This window comes from Salmo trutta, chromosome 5, assembly GCF_901001165.1.
Source record: "Salmo trutta chromosome 5, fSalTru1.1, whole genome shotgun sequence".
Classification (NCBI taxonomy): Eukaryota; Metazoa; Chordata; class Actinopteri; order Salmoniformes; family Salmonidae; genus Salmo; species Salmo trutta.
Genome location: NC_042961.1, coordinates 22,891,224 through 22,908,689, shown reverse-complemented (window position 1 = coordinate 22,908,689; position 17,466 = coordinate 22,891,224). Strand labels below are relative to the sequence as shown.

Below are 17,466 nucleotides of genomic sequence, written 5' to 3'. Positions count from 1 at the left end.
TCTCCAGGAAAAACATCAGGGACAGACTGATATTCTGCAAAAGGTACAGGCATTGTACTGCTGAGGACTGGGGTAAAGTCATTTTCTCTGACGAATCCCCTTTCTGATTGTTTGGGGCATCCGGAAAAAAGCTTGCCCGGAGAAGACAAGGTGAGCGCTACCATCAGTCCTGTGTCATGCCAACAGTAAAGCATCCTGAGATCACTCATGTGTGGGGTTGCTTCTCAGCCAAGGTAGTGGGCTCACTCACAATTTTCCCTAAGAACACAGCCATGAATAAAGAATGGTACCAACACATCCTCCGAGAGCAACTTCTCCCAACCATCCAGGAACAGTTTGGTGACGAACAATGCCTTTTCCAGCATGATGGAGCACCTTGCCATAAGGCAAAAGTGATAACTAAGTGGCTCGGGGAACAAAACATCGACATTAATCCCATTGAGAACTTGTGGTCAATCCTCAAGAGGCAGGTGGACAAACAAAAACCCACAAATTCTGACAAACTCCAAGCATTGATTATGCAAGAATGGGCTGCCATCAGTCAGGATGTGGCCCAGAAGTTAATTGACAGCATGCCAGGGCGGATTGCAGAGGTCTTGAAAAAGAAGGGTCAACACTACAAATATTGACTCTTTGCGTCAACTTCATTTAATTGTCAATAAAAGCCTTTGACACGTATGAAATGCTTGTAATTATACTTCAGTATTCCATAGCAACATCTGACAAAAATATCCAAAGACATTGAAGCAGCAAACTTTGTGGAAATTAATATTTGTCATTCTCAAAACCTTTGGCCACGACTATACAACGATAAATGGACCTATTTTTTTTTTTGTAAGATCTTTAAGAACTAACAATCACCAAAATAAAAGCTAGAATGTCAGGGAGAATGCCAAATTCTAGTATTTTTGTCATGGTATGGGCCCCCATTGATTTTGCTTTAATGTTTGAGTCACTCTGATAGCCACGGCAAAAAGTGTAGAATTGCAGAAAATTTGCTTTAAAACTGCACATTTTCCTCTCAGCCTCATGGCAAGGTGTAGAATTGCAGGAAATTGTATTTTTCAGTAGATTTCTCTGTCTCATGGCAAAATGTGTAGAATTGCATGAAATTGGCTTTAAAAAAGCAAAATTGTATTACTGTGGCCAAAAGAAGAGCCTCTAAAATGGCCATGCCCCCACCAGAACCAACACCTAAACCCAATTTTGATCCCGAAAAAACCCTGTTGTCTACATTGGGACATAAGCCCACAAGAACGGGATGTCATAGTTCCTTCTAACAATAAATAACAAAGAAAATATCATAGTAATACAAGAGGCGTGGCAGAAAAAGCTCATGTGCAACTGGCCAGCTAGGAACGCCTATACATAACCCAACCTCCGCACTTATTGATGAATGTGTTCAGATGAGCAGTGAAATCGCACCTTTTTTCTCCAGCTTGTGGTCCATGGAGATGTGGTTGAGGGCGATGATGGCCAGCCATTTCTCTGGCCGCGAGGCCACGAGGCACTTCTTGAGCACGGTGCTGACATCACAGGCCACCAGCTGCTCCGCCAAGCTCTTACTATTAGAGATCAGCATGATGATCACCAACAGACCGTTCCTTACCGACAACATACACCTGGTAGGAGAGAGAGCACATATCCCTTAGCCTCTACTGTAACAAAGCAGTCTAATCATAGGAGTTGGGCATGTTAACATTCCCTTTGAAAGCCGGTCGAGGTGCAAATGACATACCCAGGTGTGTTGAGCATCAGTTCAATGGCAGCAGGGATGGCAGCCAGCAGTCCCTTGGAGCCCTCGGGGGTGGCAGAGCCAATACTGGCAAAGACTCCGAGCATCATGGGTGTGCCAGACTCAGAAAGAGGAAGACAGCAGCTGCTCATGCTGCTAAGGTTATACTTACTGGCGCCTGTGATGACCATCAGACTCTAGAGCGGAGGGAAGAAACCAATCGTGGACAGAAACATGACAGAAAGCTTCTCCTTTACAGCTGTAGAGTTCTCATTACTTGTCATCCCCTAAAAATGTGTAAGAAATCTAGCTAGATTACATAACTGGCGGGAGTAAAAACAACTCACAACAAAGTGATCGAGAACTCACCGCCAGGGCAACTTGCTGGATCTGTGGGACAGTGGGGTATTCCTGCATACAAGAGAGGATGGCTTTGACGCCCCCCTCCGTGGCAAAGGAGACCCTCCACTCGTACTTGACCATGAGGGTGCGGGTGAGACGCAGGGTGCTGACCACATTCTCCTTGGGCTGCCCACTCAGCATGTCGACCACAAGCTTCAGGACTTTATCCCTGGGGGGGGGGGGGGCAGAGAAAAGTCAAAGATCATGTTGGGAGGACACAAATGTCAAATGTGACCATATAAGAGAGGAAGTGTGCAGGCAGCAGCCTTACCGGATGGTCTGGACAGCGTCTGTCCTGAGGTTGCTCCTTTCCTGAGGCCCCTCGTCCTCTAGGACCTTGGTGATAAACTTGATCCCAGCCAGCTGCTGGACTGGATCTGAGCCACTCTTCTTCATGATGTCCACCACCTCCCCAAGCTTCTCCAGGGCCGTCTTCTTTCCCTGCACCTTGGAGTTGTTGAACACTGGTGGGGAAAACACAAGGCAAAGCATGTTAGAGTTGCACTTGTCTTTCTCTGGAAAAAAGGTGTTGGCTACAGCTAGAGGTAGTTTTCCAACTGAAAAAACAAACAAAGCTCACACACCTTTCATCTTCTCCTCCAGGTCTTCTGAGTAATTAGACTCTTCCATGGGCAATTCAGACTCAGTGTCAGAGCAATAGTCTGTAGGACTCTCCTTCTTAGGCTTCTTAGAAAATGAGCCCATGACAGAGGAGGAGGAAGCAGTGGCAGCAGATGAAGAGGTGCCCTGTCCTCCTCCCAGGCCAGAGGAGCCCGGGCAGCCGTCGGGCAGCAGCTCGTCATCCTCCAGGCCTCCCCCACCGCGCCGCATGTAGTGTTTAGAGAAGGAGTGGGAGCAGAGCAGGTCCCACAGACACGAGTTCTGCAGGGTCTGCTTCAGGTAGTGGAGCAGCCTACGGGCCACCTCGCCTGGCACCGACAGCCGGATAAGAGTGGCCTCGTCTGCGTCTGACATCTGACAAAGCAGAGAGAAGCAAGTCAAAAACATGAAATCTACGGTAAACTTCCATGGGGGCTGAGAGTCATGAAAAGAGCAGGAAGAATGATTAGATTAGAGAGTGAGGGATTTGAAGCCAGAGGGGAGGATGGAGTGATGGGCACTTGCCTGTTCATCGAGGCTCTGACGCAGGATGTTGTTGATCTCCTGCTGTTGCTTTGGTTCCAGCTTCTTGATGAAGAAGAGCACTTCCCACCACTCAGCCCGGCTCAGGGTGGCACCATCAGCATGCAGCCCCTCAGCCAGGTAAGGCAACGAGTACAGCCCACCAGGAGGCTTGGAGAAGAACGTCTGACTCACTACATACAAGGGGGCACAACACCAACAATATTAGACAGTTTCTAATAAAACAATATTTGGGCATTTTGTTGAGTTTACAGAATAACCTGCAAGTGCATTAGGGCTCAAAGTTCATGTGCCTTGATGCTTTCGGAGCAACGTTATTGTTGAAAGTCACTTACTTAAGTGCGAGTCTGTGGGTGCAGGTGACCCCCTCTTACCAGCCGTTAGCTTGATGGTCTCAGTCAGGGAGGAGGCCTTCTCCTGGACGTCTTTCTCACCCTGTCCACTGGTGCCAGCGGCCATGATCTCAACCATGTGCCAGTGCACCCAGTAGGTCCGAGATAGGGAGTTCCAGTACACCTGTGCCCATAAAAAGAAGCAGATAGCAATAAGCCAATCACATTGAAGCTGATCTGATATTGTTAATAAAGTTTTTGTAACTCCGTCATCACTCTAAACCCTTAATCAGATCTCAGGAGACAGCTGTGTGCTGATACAACGTGTGATGTTTTGTACCTGCACTGGTGGCGAGCCGTCATTACTGTAGCGGAAGTCCCCCTCATCACCAGCGCTGACTTCCTCATAGTCCTCCAGCATACGGACCAACATGCCGCTCTTCAGGTTGTCCTGCACGTATTCCACGTAAGCAGAGCGGCTGGCAAAGTCTGTGCGTGTCCTGAAGCCGCTGCCAGTCTTCTTGGGTGGTGTGGCGGCTGCCATGCTTGAGGTGGTAAAGACAGGAAAGGCAGAGGCAGAGAAGCGGGGCTGGAAGATGGAGCGCAGCATGCGGCGGGGCGGCACGTCCTCCTGGTCCTCCCCGCAGGCCCTGCCCTGGGCCAGGCTGCTGGACTGTGGCGGTTGCCGGTTGTGGTCCCAGCCCATGACGTGAACCAGCTCAGAGATGAGGTTAGCCATGGCCATGGTGAACTCAAACTCTCGCTGGACACGTAGGTTCTCTGGCTGGTGGCCTGCCCCTGAGGAGGAGCCTGCTGCGTCTTGCCGCTCAGAGCTCGACTCCACCCCTGCCGTGTTGAGCTTGTCCATCAGGGACGTCACACACAGGTACCGCTTCACCAGGGAGAACAGTAGCTTCCCTGGGATCTGGAGCACACGGGAAACGTCACTTTACATCTTAGCGATAGGGAATTTGCTGGTTTGATTTAGGACCGGGTTCTCCAACCCAGTTCCTGGACAGCTACCCTCCTGTAGGTTTTCGCGACAAATTCAGCTTATCAACCAGCTAATTATTCAAATCAAGTGCGCTAGATTCGGGTTAGAGCGAAAACCTACAGGGCGGTAGCTCTCCAGGAGCAGGGTTGGAGTGAAAACCTACAGGGCGGTAGCTCTCCAGGAGCAGGGTTGGAGTGAAAACCTACAGGGCGGTAGCTCTCCAGGAGCAGGGTTGGAGTGAAAACCTACAGGGCGGTAGCTCTCCAGGAGCAGGGTTGGAGTGAAAACCTACAGGGCGGTAGCTCTCCAGGAGCAGGGTTGGAGTGAAAACCTACAGGGCGGTAGCTCTCCAGGAGCAGGGTTGGAGTGAAAACCTACAGGGCGGTAGCTCTCCCGGAACAGGGTTGGAGTGAAAACCTACAGGGCGGTAGCTCTCCAGGAGCAGGGTTGGAGTGAAAACCTACAGGGCGGTAGCTCTCCAGGAGCAGGGTTGGAGTGAAAACCTACAGGGCGGTAGCTCTCCAAGAACAGGGTTGGCGAGCCCTGATCTAGAGGTACATGTAGGAACACATTGGTAAGTAAAAGTATTGTACATAGACATAGAATGTGATTTGGTAGCTACCTGAGGGAGGTGGATTCCCTCAAAAGAGATGCCATGCTCCTCAGAGGAGGTGGTCTCTGCAAACAGCTCTAGGAGGGTGTAGCGATTGTCAAAGTCCATGTGCTGCTCAATACCGTCCTGCTGGCTGAGTGACAGGAGCACATAGGCACGGCTCCCTGGGGGAAGACAGAAGCACCATTGTTATTTTAAGTGGACACACTCTCTCTCGTGCTCTCTACCCCTCTGAGCTTTCATTGGTTGGTCTGTCATGACACCTAGTATTAGGGGTGCGAATGTTTAAACAAAATTGGCATCCTTAACGTTAAGAAAACATCATTCCCCACCCCCCCACAGAATTGCACTTTTTCGTCGCTAATGATGCGAGAGTGTGTTCAGTCTGGTCTGTTGCATGTAGAATATCCTAGCCTATTCATTGATGATAGGCCCTGCTTTACTGAAGTTGTGTGACGACCCCCCCACTCTGTCTGCCGTATTCTTTCTCTTTGCTCTTGTTTTCCTTATTAGGATGTTCGGCGGGAGGAGCTGGGAGGGTCGTCAGCGACATGGGACACACCTGGGCCCGGGTGTGTCCCGGGATAAATACACCTCTTCCCCATTCATTGAGGAGACTCTCTCCATGCAGACACACTGTTAGATTTTGGTTGTGGCATTTGTGTGGCCGTTTTGTTTGTTTGCTTTGGCACCTTTCAACACATTTATGCACGCAACCACTCACGTACACTACTGATTACACACACCATTGTTAATTGTATTTACGTTACCTCAGTTAATAAATATATTTTTGTTATTCTAATCTCCACGTTGTCTCCTTTTTGTTACGGACTTCGAGCCGGTTTGTGACAGTTGCGAGACATTGCAAGGCAATAAATTGCAAAATACAGCATTCCATTGCAAGATACAGCTTTTGATTGCCGATAGACAGCCCTAGTGCAAGGTTCTAACTGTCTGCCTGGTGGCCGACCTGCTTATACGGTGCCCCTCCCCTCTCCCTAGTCCTTTGCTAACTTGCAATGAAAGATGTGAGTGTTTGTGTTCTCAGAAGTACAGAACTAAATCAGTCTCCTCCAATCCAAAAATACTGAATCTTAGGAGTCAATTCCTAACAGACGATATGTTCTTTCAACTAAATATTATCTCATGACCTTCAAAGTACTTTTTTAGGTGTGGTCTGCGGGCAGGCAGGCTGCGCGTAGGTAGCTCAAGATTATTTAATTGACAGTTCTGGTCGCCTAGTGATGGACGTCGGTCCCGCTTCAGAAGCGGCCTTCTTTTACAAACATGAATGCCCATTCAGTGGCGCTTCGAAACCATCTCCAGAGAAGGTTTCGTGTCGGCATTTAAAAAGCTGTAGTTTCCCCTAGACATAAAAAACATGCCATACCCGAGGCACTTTCAAGGGTATATGACTGCGGTAGATATAAAAGTTATTTGCCCGGCTCTAGCGGTCATACATACGTAATAGAACCATTATTCGGCATTATGAATTGACGTGGAATTTTATACTTTTTTAAATAATTTTAAAAGGACAAATAAGGGGAAAAAAATGGGTATTTAAACGTTAAGCAAAATGGTCATCTAGTATCTAATGAGGTGGTTACCAGTGTCCCAGGAGAGTTGAGACATACCAGAGCTTAATCATCTTAATCGCCTGATTAACAATACATTTCCGTTTCACTCAATTTGCACTTACAAGACAACCTAAAATCCTGGCATGGTAATAGTACTTCAAATGATGTGCTTTGTTTTTGCACTTGCACCAAGAAATCCATGTGAACAAATATATTTAAGTGCAGAAGTGCGTGACTAGGTTTACAGGCAGCCCAATTATGTTTTCCCACTAATTGGTCTTTTAACCAATCACATCTTTTCACATCAGATATTTTTCAGAGCTGACCTTATTGGTCAAAAAGACCAATTAGTGAAAACGCAACCTTTGTGACAAAGCAAAGGCCTTTACAACCATATCTGCTCCCATTCACCTCAGAATACGGCAAACTTGTAAACACAGACAGGATTCAAGAGATCTGTGTACTCAAGCGTTTCCTTAACAGGGCTTAGCTATGAAAACAAACATCAGTCAGTGACAGACACTGACGGGAATGCAGAGCTGCCCTTAGCGTCATGTGAAAGGTCTCAGCCCTTCCTGATAGGAGTTACATCAAATAAAATTCCACAAGGATTGTGAGCCTCATAGCCTATGGAGAGGGAATGAAAAATGTACAGAAACCAAGAGGCAATTCTATACAAGACACCAGAGCACACACATTCAGATCTTCATTAAAAAAAAAATATTTTGGCCTCCCTAGTGGCGCAGCGCTCTAAATGCACCGCAGTGCTAGAGTCATTACTACAGACCTGGGTTCATTCCCAGGTTGTGCCACAACCGGCCATGGCCCCAAAGGATTGCGCACAATTGGCCCAGCATCGTCCGGTTAGGCGAGGGTTTGGCAGATGTGGCTTTATTTGGCTCGTTGCACTCTAGCGACTCCTTGTGGCGGGCCGGTGCCTGCAGCCTGCCTACGGCGCCAGTTGGACGGTGTTTCCTCCGACACATTGGTGCGGCTGGCTTCCGGGTTAAGCTGGTGGGTGTTAAGGAGCGCGGTTAGGCGGGTCATGTTTTGGAGGACGCATGGCTCCACCTTCGCCTCTCCCGAGCTCGTTGGGGAGTTGCAGTGATGAGTCAAGATCAAAAATTGCAGAGAAAAAAGGGGTTGAAAAATGTTTGTTATAATAAAAACATTGTGGGTTGCTTAATAAAGAAAAAGTAGCCTACAATAAAAATAAAACCCAGCCAAATTCAATGAATGTTCTACTCTTTTCATAAAGCATGTTAAAAAATATACATTTCAGGCCTCCTGCGCAGTGGTCTAAGGCACTGCATCGCAGTGCCACTAGAGATTCTGGGTTCGAGTCCAGGCTCTGTCACAGCCGGCCGCGACCGGGAGACCCAAGGGACGGCGCACAATTGGCCAAGCGTCGTCCAGGTTAGGGGAGGGTTTGGTCGGCAGGGATGTCCTTGTACCATCACACACTAGCGCCGCCTGTGACATGCCAGGTGCAGTGCACGCTGACACGGTCGCAGGTGTACGGTGTTTCCTCTGACACATTGGTGTGCCTGGCTTCCGGGTTAAGTGAGCATTGTGTCAAGAAGCAGGGCGGCTTGGTTGGGTTTCGGAGGACGCAAGGCTCTCGACCTTCACCTCTCCTGAGTCCGTACGGGAGTTGCAGCGATGAGACAAGACTAACTACCAATTGGATAGCACGAAATTGTGGATTTAAATTTTTTTTTTTTAAAAAGGTAATATATTTCAAAATTTCCTCTCCAGCAGAAAGTTGCTAAGAAAGCTTAAAAGGTGGCAGTGCAGTTAACATTATTTCTCTTTTGCCAATATAATCCATCCACCTGACAGGTGTGGCATATCAAGAAGCTGATTAAACAGCATGATCATTACACAGGTGCACCTTGTGCTAGGGACAATAAAAGGCCACTAAAATGTGCAGTTTTGTCACAACACAATGCCACAGATATCTCAAGTTGAGGTAGTGTGCAATTGGCATGCTGACGTCAGGAATGTCCACCAGGGCTGTTGCCAGATAAATTAATAATAAAATTACCATAAGCCGCCTCCAAAGTGTAACCACGCCAGCACACAACCTCCACATCCGGCTTCTTCACCTGCGGGATGGTCTGAGACCAACCACCCAGACAACTGATGAAACTGAGGAGTATTTCTGTATGTAATAAAGCCCTTGTGGGGAAAAACTCATTCCGGTCACAACTTGCAAACTTGTTTACGTGCTGCTGTGGGTTTTGTTGCTAACCTTACTTTGCTACCTGACGGTTTTTACTTTTTAATTACCGTTTATATTTTTTGTTTTTCCCTCCGGACGCTTTATCTGGACGTGGTTCGTCAGGACCTCCACCAGTCAAAGCTAAGTAGTAACAATAAGATGATGCCTTCTAATTGCAGTCGCTGTACTCATAATATACAGGAGAACGATCGCCTTACGGCGAGGATAGCTGTGCTGCAAGCCCAGCTTCAGACGCAATCGTTAGGCAAGGGTAATTTCAGTGTAGGAAAGGATGAAACAGCGTCTGTGCCATCAGTAAGTACAGATAATAGTATAAATCCCCTCGCACAGTCCCCGCAGCCGGACAACTTTCTCATGGCTTCTGGAGGGAAATGCTGTAGGAATGCTCAACCGGTGTCGCTCATTCAGCCGACAGAAACTTTCAACCGGTTCTCCCCATTAAGCAGCAAGTCGGAGTCAGAGGCCGAGCCTTCTCTGGCGCTACTCCTCCCGTTACGGGGTCTGAGACACCGAAGCCTCCCACCATTAGCTCTGACAAATTGAAAACCCTAGTCATTGGCGACTCCATTACCCGTAGTATTAAACTTAAAACGAATCATCCAGCGATCATACACTGTTTACCAGGGGGAAGGGCTACCGACGTTAAGGCTAATCTGAAGATGGTGCTGGCTTAAGCTGTTAAGGCAAGGGCTGATTTCAAGGTTTTACTGCTAACCTACAAAGCATTACATGGGCTTGCTCCTACCCATCTTTCCGATTTGGTCCTGCTGTACATATCTACACATACGCTACGGTCACAAGACGCAGGCCTCTTAACTGTCTCTAGAATGTCTAAGGAAACAGCTGGAGGCAGGGCTTTCTCCTATAGAGCTCCATTCTTATGGAATGGTCTGAACCCATGTGAGAGACGCAGACTGGGTCTCAAACTTTAAGTCTTTATTGAAGACTCATCTCTTCAGTAGGTCCTATGATTGAGTGTAGTCTGGCCCAGGAGTGTGAAGGTGAATGGAAAGGCATTCCCCCCTGTCCGGGGGTATCGTCGGATGTGGCCACAGTGTCTCCCGACTCCTCCTGTCTCAGCCTCCAGTATTTATGCTGCAGTAGTTTATGTGTCGGGGGGCTAGGGTCAGTCTGTTATATACGGAGTATTGCTCCTGTCTTATCCGGTGTCCTGTGTGAATTTAAGTGTGCTCTCTAATTCTCTCTCTCTCGCAGGACCTGAGCCCTAGGACCATGCCTCAGGAATTCCTGGCCTGATGACTCCTTGCTGTCCCCAGTCCACCTGGCCGTGCTGCTGCTCCAGTTTCAACTGTTCTGCCTGCGGCTATGGAACCCTGACCTGTTCACCGTACGTGCTACCTGTCCCAGACCTGCTGTTTTCAACTCTCTAGAGACAGCAGGAGCGGTAGAGATACTCTGAATGATCGGCTATGAAAAGCCAACTGACAATTACTCCTGAGGTGCTGACCTGTTGCACCCTCTACAACCACTGTGATTATTATTATTTGACCCTGCTGGTCATCTATGAACATCTTGGCCACGTTCTGTTATAATCTCCACCCGGCACAGCCAGAAGAGGACTGGCTACCCCTCATAGCCTGGTTCCTCTCTAGGTTTCTTCCTAGGTTCTGGCCCTTCTAGGGAGTCTTTCCTAGCCACCGTGCTTCTACACCTGCATTGCTTGCTGTTTGGGGTATTAGGCTGGGTTTCTGTACAGCACTTTGAGATATCAGCTGATGTAAGAAGGGCTTTATAAATAAATTTGATTCTGATGGGCTGGGCGTGGCTCCCCTCTGGGCAGGTCTGGTTCCCAAGTGCCTGTACTAAAAAAGGGCCAGAGGGAAGGCAAAAAATATACATGGGAAAGAAGTGCTTTGTGGAACCTAGTACAATGCATTACCAATACCACAAATATTTTTCACTAGCTAGATTTCCATCCAATTGTCAACAGATTTTCATGCAAATATTCAAAAATCCGCAGATTTTCCCACCAATGGTGTTTTTCCTAACATACTTGTTGCGGATAAAAATCTATGAAAAAAAATAAAATAAAGACTGCGTGATGACGTAGTGCACACAAAATGTTGTTTTTCGCTTAAGTTTCATGTACCGAAAATAAAAAAAGTTCAATGTGTTTCTATCGCATTTTCAACTCTACCGATATTTTTGTCAAAAATTGTTGCGTTAAATAGTCTCTCTGGTCTTGGCACGTGCACTTGAGCCAACAACAGCTTGCAGATTCAGTGCAGGTAGGCTAGTCTACATGATGAGATAATGGATGATAATAAGTCTGGATGGAAACGTGGTAAGTGTTTTGGATTGTACAGATTGTCATTGCATCAGTGAAACGCCACTGGCCAACTGTCATGCCTGTCAATTGCTACAGACTTATGTCACACATTCCGAAAGTTTATTCAAATTAAGAAAGGGGAAAGGGGGATACCTAGTCAGTTGTACAACTGAATACCTTCAACTGAAATGTGTCTTCCGCATTTAACCCAACCCCTCTGAATCAGAGAGATGCAGGGGGGCTGCAATAATCGTCATCCACGTCTTCGATGCCTGTGGAACCGGGTTAACTGCCTTGCTCAGGGGCAGAAAGACATATTTACATTGTCAGCTCAGGGATTCCATCCAGCAACCTTTCGGTTACTGGCCCAACGCTCTAACCACTAGGCTACCTGCCACTGGTCTGGGTTCACATCCAGACTAGTTGCACAGAATTACAGTTACATGTCATGACTAAAGGGAAAGTAAACAAACAGCATCCCTCAAGTATTAAGGACTACAGCACAAATATTTAATCATGTAATTTAGGCACTCACTATACAGGTTCCCATAGTTAGGTGCAGGTTGATGTTTGTTGTCATAAATCTTGCCATTGGAGGCAGAACTGAGCAATTTCCGCTAGATGGGCAAGCTGCAAAGTCAAATTTGGCTTTATTGTAAAAATTCTGGAAAACAAAAACAAGCTTTTTGGTCTGAATTTAAGGTTAGGCATTAGGGTTAGCAGTGTGGTTAGGGTTACGTTTAGCTTTAAAATCAGATTTTATGACTTTGTGGCTGTGCCAGCTAGTGACTATCCTGCAGAGCTGCATCCAGAGCAAGATTCATGATAATAAATGCCAACATGCTAGTTTGCCCACAGACTCTCACTTTCAAAATGGGAAGTATTGTCAGTCAATGACAATAGAAAATGCTAGGGAAACTAAAGCTATCAGCCAAAGGAAAGATTAACCAGTGGCTAAATCCAGAATTTAAGCCTTTTTTTGGCAAATAAAGCTACGAGTCATGCAGAAATACCATTATTCAGGTCAATGATGCTAACAGAAGAATATTACACATACCTAGTGACTGATTTACCTAATAGGGGTCTGTGTTTTACATTGCAACACATGCTCAGTAATCCAATAAACAACCACACTCAACAAACTGCGTAACCGAAAACAAACTGTGTCCTGAACTATAAACGTGTTTTGGATAGTAAGGGGAGTGGAACTCCAGGCAGATGGGTCATGTTTCACACCAACACACCAAAAACATCAGGGACCATAGCCTAATTCATTAACAGACTACAGGAACTGTGTGCAGATGTAAAACAGACAGGGGCCAAGTCCTCACATATTAAGTAGTCTACACAAAACATTTTCCCTTACTTTTCAGAGCTCATCACTGATAAAGAAATATTAATAGTGGTAAAGGACAGACTCTAGGTGAAAGCAAGAGGGCAGAAACCCTGCCTAGCCTACCAGTAAGCCTGCTTTTTCTGTCTGGTCAGTTAAGATCAGTGGTCTATATAGAAAGGAAGGTGATAAGTATAGAATGTATTACCACCACTTACTACTGCCTCAGTCTCTTTACTTTTTTTCCAATATTGCTGACACTGGGACAGTAAGAATGAAATGATCAAAGCCCCACCATACCTGCGTCATGAGAGGCCAGAGCCCGGAGCATCTTCCCAGCACTTCTGCGGGTTTGTTGCTCCTTGTTGCAGAGCAGCTCCATGAGCAGGTCCAGGGCACCCGTCTCCTTGAAGACACCCACCAGTGAGCCGATGCTGGCATAGGCACTCAGCACATGGATGGTGTGTGTGATGCTGATGGCAAAGTCGCTCTTCTTGGTCATCTGCTTGCGGGCCCTCCTGACCAAGTTCTTGACATCGTCCTTCATGTCAGAGAGCTCCACCTCATCAAAGGTGACATCAGCAGGGAAATCTCCGCCCGGCCTCTCCTCTGCCTCCTGGAGGGGCCGCTGGCCATCTGCCTTGCGCTTGCCCAGCAGCGTGGGGCAGTTGGCGTAGACATCCTCCGTTGACATCCACATCAGGATGTTCTCCGTCTTGCTCTCGCCTGAGGTTGAACCGCCCACCCCTGAACTGCTTCCCCCTCCTCCTGTCTCATTGCTCCCTCCACCTGAGCCACTACCGTCATCTATGGCCAGCAGGCACCAGCGGATCAGGTACTCTGTCTGGCCATCATGAGTCCGCCGCTGCCGGATCAACTCCTCTGGGTAGGCCTGCAGCGTCGGGCCCAGCTGGACAAGCAGGTTTCCATTGCGGCGTTCGCCTAACATGATCGCTGTAAGGAAAAAAATTAAGAATGAATGACTAATATCAATACTTGAGGTGGTGATACTTTGACCATATAAGATAAAATTAAAATAACACTGTTGGACAACTTGTAGCCAGGCTGTATCTTGTTAGTTGTGCACCTCTATGGAAATCTAAGTGAGATACTGGATCAGTGAGGTATAACAAAAACTACTGGATGTGGAAATCAGCCAATGATTCCAGACTTGGCTTGGCTGTTGACATAATAAAGCTATTGGTGAATGGCAAATATAGCTAACGTTCGCTAGTTTGCTATACATTTCCAGAAACTTTAGTTTCCTTTTCATTATGACCGATTTGAATATTACTTTTTCCGAGAAAAAAAGGTACCTATCAACACATATGTAGCTAGCTACTATAGTTAACTAAATAAACGGTAGTAATTTGCGTAAGAGATTGAGTAGCAGTTAGCTAAGCTATTATACAGCAGTTTCAAATTCTAACGACGGTCGTAAACGCTGGCTGCTGCTATAGCGTTTGTTAGCTAGTAACGTTATCTAGTTTGGTTGCTAACTTAATTACATTTTATCCATTTTGACTATCAAAGCCCTCTTCAAACATCTGATTAAATCAGCTGGGAAGTTAACGTTAGTCAGCTCCACTTTTTAAACACTAGCGAACGTTATCGTCCTATTTACTTTGAAAAAGGTGTGGCTGCCAATGTCGCTGAATAACTCCAACAAGTTTACACTACAGACTGCCTCATCAGCAGGGGCCCTTTTTGACAAGAAAACCCTGCCTCAAATTATTAAAGAAGCTACATTACCTAGCTAGCTTGCTAACGCCTGCCTTTGTTTCTAACGTTAGCTAGAAGATTTTACTAGCTACCAGTAATTAACATTAGCTACACTTTTTTTGTACTAATATATATATATATATATACTATATATGTACTATATATATATATATATATATGTGTGATTAGCGGGCTTTGCGTGTAACTGAACTAGAGCGGCCTAATAACACCAACATAGCAGGGGATAGATAACTCGTTTACCTCCAGTGTTACAGGGTTTCCCCTTCACTTCTTCCCCGCTCTTCTGTCGATGGAGCTTTCTTCTCCGTTTTAATGTATCGTTTCCCAGCCTGGAAAAAGTTTGTAGGCAGCGTTTGATACACGGGGCGCACTGCACGGTGACAGCAACGTATGGTTTAGAAACTGAGGTGACGGGTAGGAATTTCCCTGTGAAACGAACGGTTGTTACTAGTTACCACAGCCACAAAGTCAAAATTGGCTAGATCGTAAAAAATTGTGAAAACAAAAAAATAGCCTTTTGGTCTTAATTTAAGGTTATGGTTAGCCATAAGGTTAGTAGTGTGGTTAGGTTTATAATCAGATTTTATTAAGACACATTTTAAAAATGGGCGGGGTTTATAACTTTGTGGCTGTAATAACTCGTGACGACCGAATGAAACTGCTTCACTTCCGCTTAACTTTCATATCATGCCCCCTAATGTCAAAGAGGAAGCGGAGAAGCGAGAGGTTTTACTCCAACCAAAATATGTCCACCAAAATAAGCCCACGAAGTGAGTCATTTTTGTATGGAGGCCAATGAGAGAGTGTCGAATTTGGTCAACAAAAATGTAGTTGGTAATTTGCTATTATATTGAATAGAATAGAATAGAAATGTCGTAGTGGCTAGGTTGTTACCAATACACTGATATAGTGGCCGCTCGTGTCATTTTGGTAACATTGGAAAAAAGACATAGAGGACTCATCATGGATATGACCTGTGTTAGCATGGCCATTGCGGGCTTCCACCATTTTTAAGTAGGCAACTGGGTGGGGATTCCTATGAGTTGGGAGCAATCAGCAAATGAATAAGAAGATAATTGACTAGTTTAAAATTGTGATAGCCTCAATGACGTTGTCCATGCAGTTACAGACGCTATAATGGCACAGATACAAAGATGAGCCCTCTATCCATCACGGATATGTGCCCTCTCATTGGCTAGAATCACATATAGAACAATGAGACAGATATTTCACTGGATGTATAAATGTGACATATCCGGTTGGCGTTTCCACTCACTACTAAATATCGTAGTGAGAGGAACCCCAGTGGCCAGCAGTGGGAGAAGATGAAACGAGATGGATTTTGGCCGACATTCAGTTAATTTACTCATCAATGAGACATTTGATCTCAATACAGTTCTGTTCCAAACAGAGTGAACTAAGTTTTGTAGATTTTACCCTTTTCCAAAGTTTTAAGAAATTGTGTTCTTGGGCCTCCCGAGTGGCGCATCGGACTAAGCTACTGCATTGCAGTGCTAGAGGCGTCACTACAGACCCGGGCTCTATCCCAGGCTGTATCACAACCGGCCGTGATCGGGACTCCCATAGTGCGGCGCACAATTGGCCCAGTGTCGTCCGGGTTAGGGGAGGGTTTGGCCGGGGGGGGTTTACTTGGCTCATCGCGCTCTAGTGACTCTTTGGGGAGGGCCGGGTGCCTGGAGGCTGACCTCGGCAGTCAGGTGAGCGGTGTTTCCTCTGACACATTGGCGCCGGCTGGCTTCCAGGTTAAGCCGGCAGGTGTTAAAAAGCGCGGTTTGGCGAGTCATGTTTTGGAGGATGCATGACTCGGCCTTCACCTCCCGAGCCCGTTGGGGAGTTGCAGCGATGAGACGAGATCAAAATTGGGGAGAAAAAGAAGGTTTGCTATCAGAGCACTGTCAGTTTGGTATTTGGTATTTTATTAGGATCCCCATTAGCTGTTGCAAAGGCACACGTAGCATACATATCAATAGATACACACAAACTATCTAGGTCAAATAGGGGAGAGGCGTTGTGCCGTGAGGTGTTGCTTTATCTGTTTTTTTAAACCAGGTTTACTGTTTATTTGAGCAATATGAGATGGAACAGTGTTCCATGCAATAATGGCTCTATATAAAATTGTACGCTTTCTTGAATTTGGGGACTGTGAAAAGACCCCTGGTGGCATGTCTGGTGGGGTAAGTGTGTGTGTCAGAGCTGTGTGTGAGTTGACTGTGCAAAAATTTGGGATTTTCAACACATTAATGTTTCTTAAGTGATGCAGTCAGTCTTTCCTCAACTCTTAGCCAAGAGAGACTGGCATGCATAGTATTTATATCATCCCTCTGATTACAATGAACAGCAAGATGTGCCGCTCTGTTCTGGGCCAGCTGCAGCTTAACTAGGTCTCTCCTTGCAGGACTCGACCACACAACTGGACAATAATCAAGATTAGACCAAACTAGAGCCTGCAGAACTTGCTTTTTGGAGTGTGGTGTCTAAAAAGCAGACCATCTCTTTATATCAGACAGACCTCTCCCCATCTTTACAACCATTGAATCTATATGTTTTGACCATGACATTTTACAATCTAAGGTAACGCCAAGTAATTTAGTCTCCTAAAGTCACAGTTAACCATGTGTTGTTCAACAGCCACACCATTCATTACCAGATTCAGCTGAGGTCTAGAAGATAGGGAATAATTTGCACCAAATACAATGCTCTCAGTTTTAGAGATGTTCAGGACCAGTTTATTACTGGTCACTCTTTGTTAAGGGTTTCAGTGACTCATTAGCTGTGGTTGCTGATGCCTATATGGTTAAATCATCAGCATACATGGACACACATGCTTTGTTTAATGCCAGTGACAGGAGTACAATGCTACCTGGATGGCATCCTCGTTACTGGGAAAGACAAAAACAAACCATCTACAAAACTTCGATGCGACCTTACAGAGATTGAAGGACTACAGACTGCGAGTTAAAATATGCATTCTTTCAATAATCGGTTGAATACCTAGGACACGTAATCAACGCCAAGGGCCTTCATAAGGTCAAGGCTAT

General features: G+C 46.2%; 1 protein-coding gene across 5 annotated transcripts in view; it reads right to left on the bottom strand.

The window, feature by feature from the left end:
* The window catches only part of LOC115193891 (cullin-9), a 69,214-nt gene extending 54,353 nt beyond the window's left edge, over positions 1-14,861 (bottom strand). For 3 of the 5 annotated variants that reach the window (XM_029753020.1, XM_029753021.1, XM_029753022.1), the window contains exons 1-11: positions 14,648-14,859; positions 12,965-13,618; positions 5,229-5,383; positions 3,953-4,537; positions 3,616-3,796; positions 3,263-3,453; positions 2,722-3,112; positions 2,409-2,601; positions 2,105-2,306; positions 1,739-1,932; positions 1,426-1,622 (exon numbers count right to left, since the gene is read on the bottom strand). In XM_029753020.1, coding sequence (XP_029608880.1) covers positions 1,426-1,622; positions 1,739-1,932; positions 2,105-2,306; positions 2,409-2,601; positions 2,722-3,112; positions 3,263-3,453; positions 3,616-3,796; positions 3,953-4,537; positions 5,229-5,383; positions 12,965-13,613 — 2,938 coding nt within the window. In that variant the 5' untranslated portion in view covers positions 13,614-13,618; positions 14,648-14,859. Of the gene's footprint in view, positions 1-1,425; positions 1,623-1,738; positions 1,933-2,104; positions 2,307-2,408; positions 2,602-2,721; positions 3,113-3,262; positions 3,454-3,615; positions 3,797-3,952; positions 4,538-5,228; positions 5,384-12,964; positions 13,619-14,647 lie in introns of all 5 variants that reach the window. The other 2 variants (XM_029753025.1, XM_029753023.1) reach the window with 2 other exon arrangements.
* Positions 14,862-17,466: the final 2,605 nt, after the last annotated feature.